The following is a 12,475-nucleotide window of genomic DNA, read 5'->3' on the forward strand; positions in this document are numbered from 1 at the left end:
AACTCAGATACTTTTATCTATAACTATTTATTGTGTACAAAGAATTACATCACAAAATTCCCCAAAAAATTTGACCTTCCTGCCATGATTTGAAATAAAGTTTGATATGTTCTTAAAATTAATTATTTTCCTTTAAGGATATGTCACTACATACTGATAAAAGAAATGATAACCCCCCACCCCTTAAATCTGATTTGTGTTGTACTTACCAGGTACTGATAAAAATGATAACCCCCTGCCCACCCCTCCCCCCCCCCCCCCCGGATAAATCTGATTTATGTTTTACTTACCAGGAAGGCAGATTTAAGCCCGCCATTGTCAGCAATATTTTCGCCCAGTGTCTTTCTGCCCTCAACCTAAACAGCCATAAATTTCAAAACATGAAGTATGTGAAGTATGTGATGGATAATTGTTTAAGCAAAAGAATCTCTGTACATGTGACAGTGAAGGTAAAATAATTCTACTATGAAACTGGGAAGGAGATAAAACGGATTGGAAATGCAATGTAGTATTACCACAGTTGTAATTCTTTGTGCATAATAATTTTTATATAGCTTTAAAACAAGTTTATATATAAGTTCTATACAGGGAAGGAAAGGAAATGAAAAGAGAAAAAAAATAAGGAAAAAAAAGATGAGGATAAAAAAGTTGCAGAAAATATTAGTTTACTATGAAAATCAGAAAAGGAAGTAAAACAGATTGAAGGTGAAATGTAGAAACCATAATTGGTATTCTTTGTGCATAATAAAAGTATATAGCTTTAAAACAATGTGTAAAAGTAAGTTGGCCTGACGTTTCGATCCTAGCAGGATCTTCTTCAGAGGCTAAATGACAAGTTACAGTAACAGAGGGGACAAAAACACGCACAGAATACAGACAGGTTAATGAGCACGGTGAACACAATGAGATGGATGAAAGGGGATTATAAGTAGAAAGCAACAGGAGAAGAGGAGAGGAAGGAGAAACTGTGGAGGGACAAAGAGAGGATTAAAGGCACAGGGTAGGGAATAAACTGGAGAGGGACAAAGACAGAAAGGTGTGAAGAAAAATGGAGGGGAAGAGAGCTGTGAGAAGAAGAGTGAAAGGGGGGGGAGGGAGAAAGGGGAGAAGGAGTAGGGAACAGCTTTAAAACAAGTTAATTAAGTTCTATACAGGAAGGAAAGGGAAAAAAAGAAGGAAAAAAAAGATGGAGAAGTTGCTCATGCAAGAACCAACAGAAGTCACTTTTCACACTACAGTACAAAAATGAGATATTTTGATGGAATAACTTTTTAGAACTTAATATAGTCGAGGTCACTTACATTTTTGTTGTCTACTTTGTATTTAGAGTACTGCTCCACAAAGCATTGTGTCTGTTCCTCAAATCTTTCAATGGTTTCGTTGTTCCACCACTGGTTGAGATTTCCATATTTATCGTAACCTCTGCCCTTGTCGTCGAATGCGTGGGTGATCTCATGCCCCATGACCACTCCTATACCTCCGAAATTCAATGACCTAGTTAGTGTGTGTGGGGAGAGAAGACGTAATTAAAAACCAATTAGCACGACATCGAGAACTTTTTCAAATTAGTTGAAGAAATTTAATCTCAACGAGACTGAAAAGACACAATTTCAATACATGAGATACTGATGAAAAAAATTGGTTGAAAACATGTGACATCATGAAAAGGCTTTGTTAAAATGTGACATCATAAAATGTCTTTGTTAAATGTGACATCATGAAAATTAGGCTTCGTTAAATGTGACATCATGAAATGTCTTTGATAAATTTGACATCATGAAGTCTTTGTAAAATGTGACATCATGAAAAGTCATTGTTAAATGTGAATATCATGAAAGGCTTCGTTAAATATGACATCATGAAAAGGCTTCATCATGAATATCCTTTGTCTCAACAATTGCAATCATTTCACCGATAGGTTTTCAGATAAGCCATATATTGTCTTCTTACTCTTGGCATTCACTGACAACATATTAACGATTCAGTGGAAAATAGACAGTGGCACTCTTCGTTATAGATTGAATGTAGATTATTATATTATTTACCATAAATGCATATTTAGTGGATCAGTAAAAAAAATTCATGAAATCTACATAATTAAACAGCTAATTATACACACTCTCGCTAGGAAATATCCACAGGATATGTTCTCATTTGTGAAGGATGTATGCGCACGAATAGATACAGGAAATTCATACTGCTCCTACTGTCAGTACAAGTGCTTTGAAGCATGTCATGAAAGAACAGTATACAAATATTGACCCCAACTGACCTGTGACCACTTCTTAATTCACTGAATGTGTGTGTGTAAGAATAAAAAAAATCAATTACTCCCATTTTGCCATGTAGCAAAAGACTTATATAAGTGTTCAAGGCTTCCCTTAGCATGCCTTAGTTCAGGGGTGGGCAACCTTTTTGAATGAATGGGCCAGATATGAGGAGTGAAAAATTGACTGGGCCGCACCTAACCAACAAACCTGCTGTTGATTTCAACCTTTGATTCCGAGGACTTTTAAGCAATAGGTGTGTGTACTTAATCTGTATTCACAAAAACATAATTTCAATACAGTACAGTTTATAATTAATGGGGATAATAGGCCTACCTGACAGCATCATTAGTGCCGATAAATTCTCAGCAGCTAGCTTGTTTTTTGTGATGATGTAAAACAGATTGATTTTTTTTCTTTTTCTTGAGACATCTCACAGGCCGCAAAAAAATCACTGGCGAGCCGCATGTGGCCTGCGGGCCGTAGGTTGCCCACCCCAGCCTTAGTTGAATACTTACTTGGGAAAATCTCTGTCATAGAAAGGTGCTTGAAGAATTCCGGCAGGAAAAACTGTGTCCAGGAAAGGAAGAAAATAGAGGAAACAAGAGGAAGATTTAAATTTATTCTGACAAAATGAAGTTACAATTTCACCAAATCTGAGGGATTTTATTAGTTTGCTATAAATAGCAGATAATTTAAAGTAACTCCTCATGGATGTAAACTTGAAAGAAGCAGACGACCAGATGCCAAAAAAAAGAACAAAAAAGAATGTATCGTTATCTTCCTGCACTAAATGGTGAAAACTAGAATCCTCAAATAGAAGAAATATAAAATGACAAAAAAACTTGTGAACACAGAGATATCAATACTGCAAAACAGTTAAAGAAATAACACTAAAGTGGAATGGTTTTGAAAGTTGGTCAGTCTGTTGCATATTGTGGCGCCAGAACGTTGACCCTTTCATGAACATAACGTCTTCAGTCTCTCTGTTCTAAAAAAGTTCATCTGCTACAACAGAGTTTACGCCTCAGAGTCTGTTTGAAATTATTCACAGATTCTCAAGATTTTTTGCCTCTTTTATGACATATATATGCAACAAAGATACAAAATCTAACGGATATTTATTTACGAGAGGAGTCATGTTGCAAACTAAGACAACCCCTTTTACTGTTCTGTCATACATATTTGAAAACGTACCAATCTCGTTTTTAATTGGCTGGTAGTACGCATTCACAGTTGCTGGGTTCATTTCCCAAACCCCTCTGTCGGTAGCTTTTCTCAGACCTTCCACCTGAGATTGATACATGAACCTCAAAACTTCAACGGAATTGCGAAAGTATGCTGTGGCATTGATGTCCACCTGTATTTGGAATACGAATTATTAATTCAGTACCAAAATGTATCCACTGTTATAAAAATATAAGTTCAGTTGTAATATATCCACCTGTATTTAGAATAACAATCTAAGTTGAGATGTAATATATCCACAAGTATTTAGAGTAAGAATCTAAGTTCAGTTATAATATATCCACAAGTATTTAAAATAAGACTCTAAGTTGAGTTGTAATATATCCACTAGTATTTAGAGTAAGAATCTAAGTTCAGTTATAACATATCCACAAGTATTTGGAAAAGAATCTAAGGTCAGTTGTAACATATCAACAAGTATTTAGAGTAAGTATCTAAGTTCAGTTATAATGTATCAACAAGTATTTCGAGTAAGAATCTAAGTTCAGTTATAATATATCAACAAGTATTTAGAGTAAGTATCTAAGTTCAGTTATAATATATCCACAAGTATTTAGAATAAGAATCTAAGTTCAGTTATAATATATTCACAAGTATTTAGAATAAGAATCTAAGGTCAGTCATAATATATCCACAAGTATTTAGAATAAGAATCTAAGTTCAAGCATAACATAACAGCAAGTAATAATATATCAAGTTTGATTTAGAATAAGAAGCTTAAAGATCTCTTTATACAATATCTGTAAAACAAGTTAACACAGAAAACAAAATGAATTTATCTTAAAAATAAATTGGAAACTAGAAACATACAAATATCTATACCCGGAGACATCTACCAGATTGTTGGATATCCAAAATGTTCATAAACAGTACATGTCTACCTACTATATACAACATGACCTATGGTTACAACCCAATGCAAATACACATACTTTTCATGGGATTAAAACATGAACAAAATCAACTCGCCTCTTCATAAAACTTGTCTAGCTTTTCTTCATCTAGAATGAAGTTTGGGAATCCAATGAGGTCCAGGATGGCATTTGCCTACAAAGTAAAAACAAAAATTCAAAGAGCTTACATGATAAAAAACATCTCTGATTCTGCTCTTACTCCAAGAAATTTTGACAGGAAGAGGCAAGTTTATATATTGTCAAAGAAGATTGGGCTTAAAGCTCACAGGAATGTTAAAAACATTATTGGAAGGACATCAAATCTTCATTCATGTTTTTGCATTTATTTTTGTGCTAAATTTGCAGATTATCTAGTTCTTCCATTTATTGTTTTGTGTTCTACTTAAAGGGAGTGAAGACTCGTGCACAAAGAATTGTCTGATGCCGGTAATCTGACCTAGTTTCGAATGAGGTGTACAGAAGTGTTAGACACCACCATCGATCCCAGAAAATACACACACAGCTTGCTACCGTCAGTAATGAGACACTAGTGTACAGTCAATACTGTACATGCAGCTACGGTCAACACAGTGTACATAGCAGCGTGGACATCTCAGGTCTAAATAAAAGATAACAAGGTATCACGTTTCATTACTGTCTGCATTTTGTAGCGACAAGAAGAAAACGTCACTTGTTAACTTTTCAGAAGGCTGCAGGCGGTTTGGGGGGAGTCTTCAATGCCTTTAATTCAGTAAACTCAACCTTTGTGGTGTCTCAATTTCTCATCCAGTTCTTTTCTATTTTCCTTGCATTTTCATTGTATTATCTTTCTAATATGATCGTTATCTGATCGTGTGCATAGAAATATATGTTGAACAAATTTTGACACTTTATGCCTTTCTCAAGTGGATGTTTGAGCAATTGCTTTCTAGAAAATATTAATGGCAAACATAGTGTGTCAAACAATTCTGGTGACTTGAATTAAATTTTAATTCATTCTTTTTAATAGGTTATCACTGGCTCAAATTCTTATCAGGCTAATCAATTTTGACCTCTCCCTCAAAATACTCACTTACTAATCACAATGTGCTTAGCTCGTGTTTCCATAGATGATATCATATTCATATTCTTTTGAAAAAGAGGCTGTAGTCAGGAAACAACAAATTCTTAAAAAGACAATTTTAGTCTATCTTTTCCATGATCACTATTACTATTCCATTTCTCACCTTCTGCTTGGCTGCGGTCCTGGTCTCCTCATCCATCCAGTCAAGGTCTGGTAGATTACGTTTGAACGCTGATCTGACTTTCTCTACCATTTCAGCTGCCTGTTAAAAAAGCCAAAGGGTCTTGAAATATTAAAGCCCCAATCAGGAACGGTCCTAGGGATAGAGTTCAGGAGGCCCACACAATATTAACATGATCAAGGCCACTGACCTAATATTCTACTTTTGATATCAGAGTTATCTCAATTCACAGACCAACAGTTTTCAATCTAATTTCAATCAAATCTATAAGCTGTTGGTTACATCTTAACTACACTGCTTCAAGTTAATCAGATTATCAAAACTCTGCTGAGATTCTTGGGGTATCGTGGTTATATTGAAAGTTGTGCAGTTAACCTGTTTAATAATGTATAAATGCTCTAAACATGACATTAAAAGCTTTACATGACTGCCACTACTGAAATCATGACTTTGTCGTCTTCAAATGAATATAAAATTGGCCAAATTTTGGTTGAATTTGTGGAGGTTGTGCAATACATATTCGCCACTGAAACATTGTAACTCTTTTTCTTGCAAAATCAGAGTTCCATGGTTAATTGACATTCCACCTAGGCTGGTTACATGTTTTTGTCAACACCAAGTCCACACCTCACACAAAACAACCTTACTTTCACCTACAGTTCATAGAAAAATTGAGTCTGAACTTCAGCAGCCTTAAGGATTGTCCAAAACTAGGGTCAGTCACATTGGGGGAGGGGGAGAGGTACTTTTGAAATGACTTATGTCAAATACAAACCTTGAATGGATACATAATAAAGATAAATACTTTCTACATTCTCTTTTGATACACCAGTTAGTCATGCTAGTGGGTTGCGACAGTGATAAAGAACAATTTGTGCAAGTGCGCTACTTTCCTGGGTGTGCACAAGATACTGAATGTCTTTAATAGTCACCAAAGTGTTAAACAGGGATGCCTGTTTCCTGACAAGTTACATTAACTGTCCCTCCACTGTTTTTCTCCAACCTCTCCTCCTCCTCCCCTGTTGGTTTCTTTCTTTCTTCTCTCCATCCTTTGTCTACTAATCCTCTTACATCTATCTCTTTGTGTTCACCATGCTCATTAACCTGTCTGTATTTTGTGCATATTTTTGTCCCTTCTGTTACTGTTACTTGTCATTCAGCCTCTGAAGAAGATCCTGCTAGGATCAAAACGTCAGGCAAACTTACTTTTACAACTAACAGAATAGTAAGCATAGATATTATCATCGATATTGATGAGCCATATAACATAAATTCATCAACAACTTTTTAACCTGAATGGGTTTCTTACTATTTCTTTGCTTCCTCCTTGGAAAGACTCTTTGACAAACAGAGCACCCAGTGCAAAGCCTAGGGCCTCATCAGTGTCCGTGATGCATGTCCGCCATTTTGGCTGGGAGTCTTTGGCTCCTGACAAGACCGACTGAAAGTCGTCGTCTGCCTGCCGGAAATCCTCGCTGAGAAATCCTACGAACATGGCCACAAACTTCCAGATCATGTAATTTTTGACCAGTCTGTTGTTAGAGAAAACAGGGAGTAGCATACATCTCACTGAAAATCAATTCATATCAGTATACACGAACATTAAACTGTACAAGTTTCAGAAGCTTTGCCTCTTTATCTCTACACGAGTAAACGTGCAACCCTTGGTGTCTAAGTCAATGTTTGGCTGAAAACATACTTTAAAATACCCAGTTAAGTGTTTAAGCAAGTAACAAAAATTGCATCAAGCTTTTTTTATCAAAGAAGAAAATACAATATTTACGGATGGGAGAAGGAGGAGGGTTGGAGGCGGGGGGAGGGGAATTAGGGGGTGGGGTGGGAGAATTCTTGGCTTTTAATTTACTCTTGTAATTACTTATTTTTAATTTTTGGTTTTGGTTTGTCCTGTTGAATGACTCAAGTCACTTTGCTATCTCTATCAGGGATAACTTTCAAGTTTGAATGATGAGCAAACTGGAGTCATTCCAACAAAGTCAAGCGGTTTAGATTGTCAGTCTGCCCACAAATCATTCGGTTCCATGTCTGATTTTGTATGTCTGTTTGTTGCAGAACTGGGAACTGGGCTTTGAATTCTGTTCTTTCAATACTTTGAAAGACATCTTTGTTCACTATAGCTGATTCATGATTACAACGATCATAATTATTTATATAGCGTATTTTACCGGTGGTCTCAATGCGCTTTACGAGAAACAAAATGATTACCAAAAATACAGCAAATAAGAACAAAAAGAACATAAGATACAGTAAGGATCGGAAAACGTGCAAGGTCCAATGAGAGTAGCTTGTGAATAAGTGAGTTTTAAGACGCTTTTAAAATTGTCTATGGTAGGGGCATTACTAATATGGGTGGGGAGAGCAAATTGAAAAGAATGCTCACCGTACGTTGCAGTTTTAAAGTTAGGTGGCTTTAGGAAAATAGCTCTCTTAGATCTCAGTGAGCGAGTACAGATTTGTTGGGTGAGTAAGTTGGAAATATAGTTTGGGGCAAAAACCATGGATGGCTTTGATTATAGAAATTGGAGGATTCCAGTAGATAATCAAGGTTCCTTACTCTTCATCTGTGTTAAGCAGTAGTTCTGATAAGTCTGCCATTAGGTCAGGCTCAAAAATAATCAGGTTTTCCTTCTCTGTGATGGTGACACTTTCGACTCCCTGGAACGTATATTTGATGAAACTCAACCAATCGATCTGTCCAGAATATAAAAGTAAAAAGAATGTTACAAAGGAAACAAAAATGTTACAAAAAATGGTCAAGTAGTACAAAAGACGTGTTCATTTGTTGAATGAATAAAACACTGTCAAGTGTGGGGAGACTCAGCTGTGCAACAACACCATCTTTAACAACACCATCTTTAACAACACCATCTTTAACATTACCCTAATATTACGTCAGATCTCACATCTACTTTGAAATTAACAGTAATGGTGTGAAATATGAATATATATGAATCTCAGCACAATCACCAATCAAAACTAGCTATCCGATACAAAAATGTTTGGCTCTAATTCTGTGTGTTCAGCTCTCTGTAATGTGGAAACACTTTGACAAAACTCCTTCTAGTTTGCTAATAGACCAATAAAAATTGCTCTGTCTGGTGTAAGGAAATGACCTTGCTTAAAGTTTCTGCAGTGGATAGAAGTGGAAATCAAGGTATTTGTCGCTGGACTCCAGCTTTGAACCCCCCCCCCACCCCACATGAGCCATATTTGGGGTAAATAGCATGAGGTATATGATACATGGTACAGTTGAGAACAATGATAAAAAAAATGGAAAATTAGTTCATTTGTAGGAAAACAGAATCACTTTTACTTACAGCTGGGCTAATTTTCTGAAGCTCTTTGATAGTCATTCGATTGTAGAGTTTCTCTGGATCCGAATCTAATTGGTCATCATTGTACGTAACCTGAAAGATAAGAAAGAAAAAAATCCATTTTTCCCTGTCGTTTCTGAGAATGAAGGTGAACGTGTGAGCTTACTTTAAGTATGTGGCTATTTTAGTGAACTAAACAGTCAAAGATCAACATTTTGAGTTTTATCTCTAATACATACTAATTTTACCAAGTCTTCAGTGTAGTAAGCATATCATAACAACCAATGGCTTTATAGTGATTCCTTAGCACTTTTCATTTGAGAACATTAAATGTGACACTGGTACATTCAAGTTTAAACCACATATGACTGCAAGCTCAATTACCATGGTGACACGAATATATACTGAATATAAATTCAGCTGTTGCCATACGCAAGTTTACTAATCCATCGCATACGTTTTGCATATGAAAAAAAAGAAGAAAATTAGCATATCTTACATTTGCCAGAGCTATCCCAAACTGTAAGATTTCCTCTAACTGTCTATTTGTTTCTTCGTTTTGTGGTGCTCCCAGAAGTTGTGTTATCGTACGCATATATTTCCTGTAGGCTTGTAGCAGCTGAAAATGATAAATGTGTCATTAAATAGAAACATTTCCCATATATTTCGTGTAGGCTTGTAACAGCTGAAATGATATATGTGTCATTAAATAGAAACATTATCTATATATTTCCTGTAAGCTTGTAACAGCTGAAAATGATAATGTGTCATTAAATAGAAACATTATCCATATATTTCCTGTAAGCTTGTAACAGCTGAAGATGATATATGTGTCATATAAAATAGATACATTTCCCATATATTTCGTGTAGGCTTGTAACAGCTGAAATGATATATGTGTCATTAAATAGAAACATTATCTATATATTTCCTGTAAGCTTGTAACAGCTGAAAATGATAAATGTGTCATTAAATAGAAACATTATCCATATATTTCCTGTAAGCTTGTAACAGCTGAAGATGATATATGTGTCATATAAAATAGATACATTTCCCATATATTTCGTGTAGGCTTGTAACAGCTGAAATGATATATGTGTCATTAAATAGAAACATTATCTATATATTTCCTGTAAGCTTGTAACAGCTGAAAATGATGTGTCATAAAATAGACTCATTTTCCATATATTTCCTGTAGGCTTGCAACAGCTGAAAATGATATATGCATAATAAATAGAAACATTATCCATATATTTCCTGTAGGCTTGTAACAGCTGAAAATGATATACTGTATGTGTCATAACATAGAAACATTATCCATATATTTCCTGTAGGCTTGTAACAGCTGAAAATGATATATGTGTCATAAACTAGAAACATTAGCCAAATATTTCCTGTAGGCTGACAATGAATACATTTTATGAACAAAGAAACATTACAACCACATATTTCATTTCCGCTTGTAACAACTGACGATATCTTTAACACACAAACATTATCCATACCAGGTCATTGGTCCAAGTGATAAGAGATGTACGTAACTGCCATTAACAACTTCTTCATAAAGCTAAGAGAAACTTGATTCCATTTGATGGATATCAAAAAATGCTCATATCCACCAAACACAAGGCTGTGGACTTGATCAAGTCTAAATGTGACGTCATCTCATTTTCTTAGGTTTTTTTTCATTTTTATTGCAATGCTTATTTTCTTTAAGGCACCCAGTCACAAAGAAATGCCACAGGCTGCAGCTTCAAAATTCTGCTGAACATGCAGAGCACCATAGATTTAATGTCATTTTGCAGCCTGGCTGCATGATGCTGCAGCCCTCTCCCACACCCCCTTAGCATCCTCCTTCTTTTTTAATTGTACCAAAATAGAGATGGGATTTTGTAAATGCTGAATCTAACATATTGAAGCTCTTAACATAACATTTTGATGGCAATTGTTTCATTTTCAACACTATTGACATTCTAAAGTGAAAATATGTAAAGAAAAAGACATAGAGAAAGTAAAAGGTATCGATGGCTCTTTATGAAATCACAAAGGTTTGACGAGATGACAGCCGCAAGACACAACTTTTAGAGCAGAATCATATCTCCCTAATGGGATTGCAAGATTATTCTTAGCCGTTTGGGCAGTTTATAAAGATCTCTGCAATATAAGCTGAAGATGATAGGTTGCCTTCGTTATGCTGCTGTCACGTGTTTTTCACACCTAACAATGAGCTAGCCATACAATTCTTTGCTCTTCGAAAAGATATTGACAGGTTTCCTGGCAGCAAATTTGCTGATTGTTTCAAGTGCCCAAGACCACAGTTGGTTCACTAAGTCGGTAGCTATAGATGTCTAGTCCGAATGTGTGTGCCCTTTGTGAGTGCGTGTATGTAAGTGGAGATGGGGATGAAGGGGGGGGGGGGGTGGTGGGAACAATGAATGCATCATGCCGTGACAGAAACAATATCTTCTGTTGGTTTTAAATATCTAGCTTGTACATAACGAGTCAAAGATTTCACGAGTATCAAAAGAAGAAAGAATTCCAACGTCTGCTCCTCTCCATTTCAGTGACAGGCCTCAGCGAGTATTAACGAGGAAGTTTAATTGTAAAACCAGAGTTATAGCTCCACTTACCTCATCATCTTCACTTTTATTCAACATGTACTGGGCATCGGGGAGCAACACGACAGGGGGAGCAATCTGTACGGCAAAGAGATAGATATTAAATACATATATAATAATCCAACCATTAATTGACATGTAGGAAGATAAAGCTCTCCATAAGGAGACGTCACTCTCCTAAGATTCCGAGGGTAAATGTCACGAAAGCAAACGCACAATCAACTAAACTGCCATTAAATTATACTGATGTCCTCTTTGAGATGCTGTGGAATGTTATCGTGCAATTAAAGGGGATAATCGAGAAGTTGGAGGGATATAAATCTGATTTGGTTTTAGCCAATTCCATCGAAGATGAGAAGCTTTAATTGGTTCTTCTACTTCTTCTTTTTGTCAGGAGGAGAGGGAAGATGCATGGACAGAATGACGGAGGATAATGTAGGCATCTTTGACTTATCCGGAAATGATTCAGGAAGATAAATTCCAGACATGGATGAAAGAAGTATTTGCAGAATCAAGTTGTCACTTTTTGTTTTTTATCACAGAGGGATACAAAGAATTTTGTATGACTACTGCTGTTGCAAATTTAATATTCAAAGTCAAATTACACTCTAGATGATATTAAATACCTATTAATCAGTGGTTAATCCATTGCTTGTAACTTCTTAAGGAAACTGACTTTTGAAGTTGTTCTAATTTGTATTAAACAGAAACTGTTGTTTAACAACAACAAAATAGTTGTGAAAGTTATTGTTCATTTTCTTTGCTGTATTTTTCATCTTTTCTCTCATTTTTCACCTGAAAATATGGAATTTTTCTTTTTAATTTCATTGCAAATGTGAAATTTTATGTGATTGTTATATTCCTTTAATGTGA

At 35.6% G+C, this 12,475-nt stretch overlaps 1 protein-coding gene across 3 annotated transcripts in view; it reads right to left on the reverse strand.

The window, feature by feature from the left end:
* Nucleotides 1-12,475, reverse strand: part of LOC139975616 (endothelin-converting enzyme 1-like) — a 104,808-nt gene that overhangs the window by 12,826 nt on the left and 79,507 nt on the right. For all 3 annotated transcript variants that reach the window (XM_071983667.1, XM_071983665.1, XM_071983666.1), the window contains 11 exons: nt 11,615-11,680; nt 9,484-9,603; nt 8,988-9,077; nt 8,225-8,361; nt 6,962-7,184; nt 5,635-5,733; nt 4,485-4,562; nt 3,465-3,627; nt 2,786-2,837; nt 1,302-1,494; nt 291-356 (listed from right to left, as the gene is read on the reverse strand). In XM_071983667.1, coding sequence (XP_071839768.1) covers nt 291-356; nt 1,302-1,494; nt 2,786-2,837; nt 3,465-3,627; nt 4,485-4,562; nt 5,635-5,733; nt 6,962-7,184; nt 8,225-8,361; nt 8,988-9,077; nt 9,484-9,603; nt 11,615-11,680 — 1,287 coding nt within the window. The remainder of the gene's footprint in view (nt 1-290; nt 357-1,301; nt 1,495-2,785; nt 2,838-3,464; nt 3,628-4,484; nt 4,563-5,634; nt 5,734-6,961; nt 7,185-8,224; nt 8,362-8,987; nt 9,078-9,483; nt 9,604-11,614; nt 11,681-12,475) is intronic.

This window comes from Apostichopus japonicus, chromosome 11 (genome assembly GCF_037975245.1).
Source record: "Apostichopus japonicus isolate 1M-3 chromosome 11, ASM3797524v1, whole genome shotgun sequence".
Lineage (NCBI taxonomy): Eukaryota > Metazoa > Echinodermata > Holothuroidea > Aspidochirotida > Stichopodidae > Apostichopus > Apostichopus japonicus.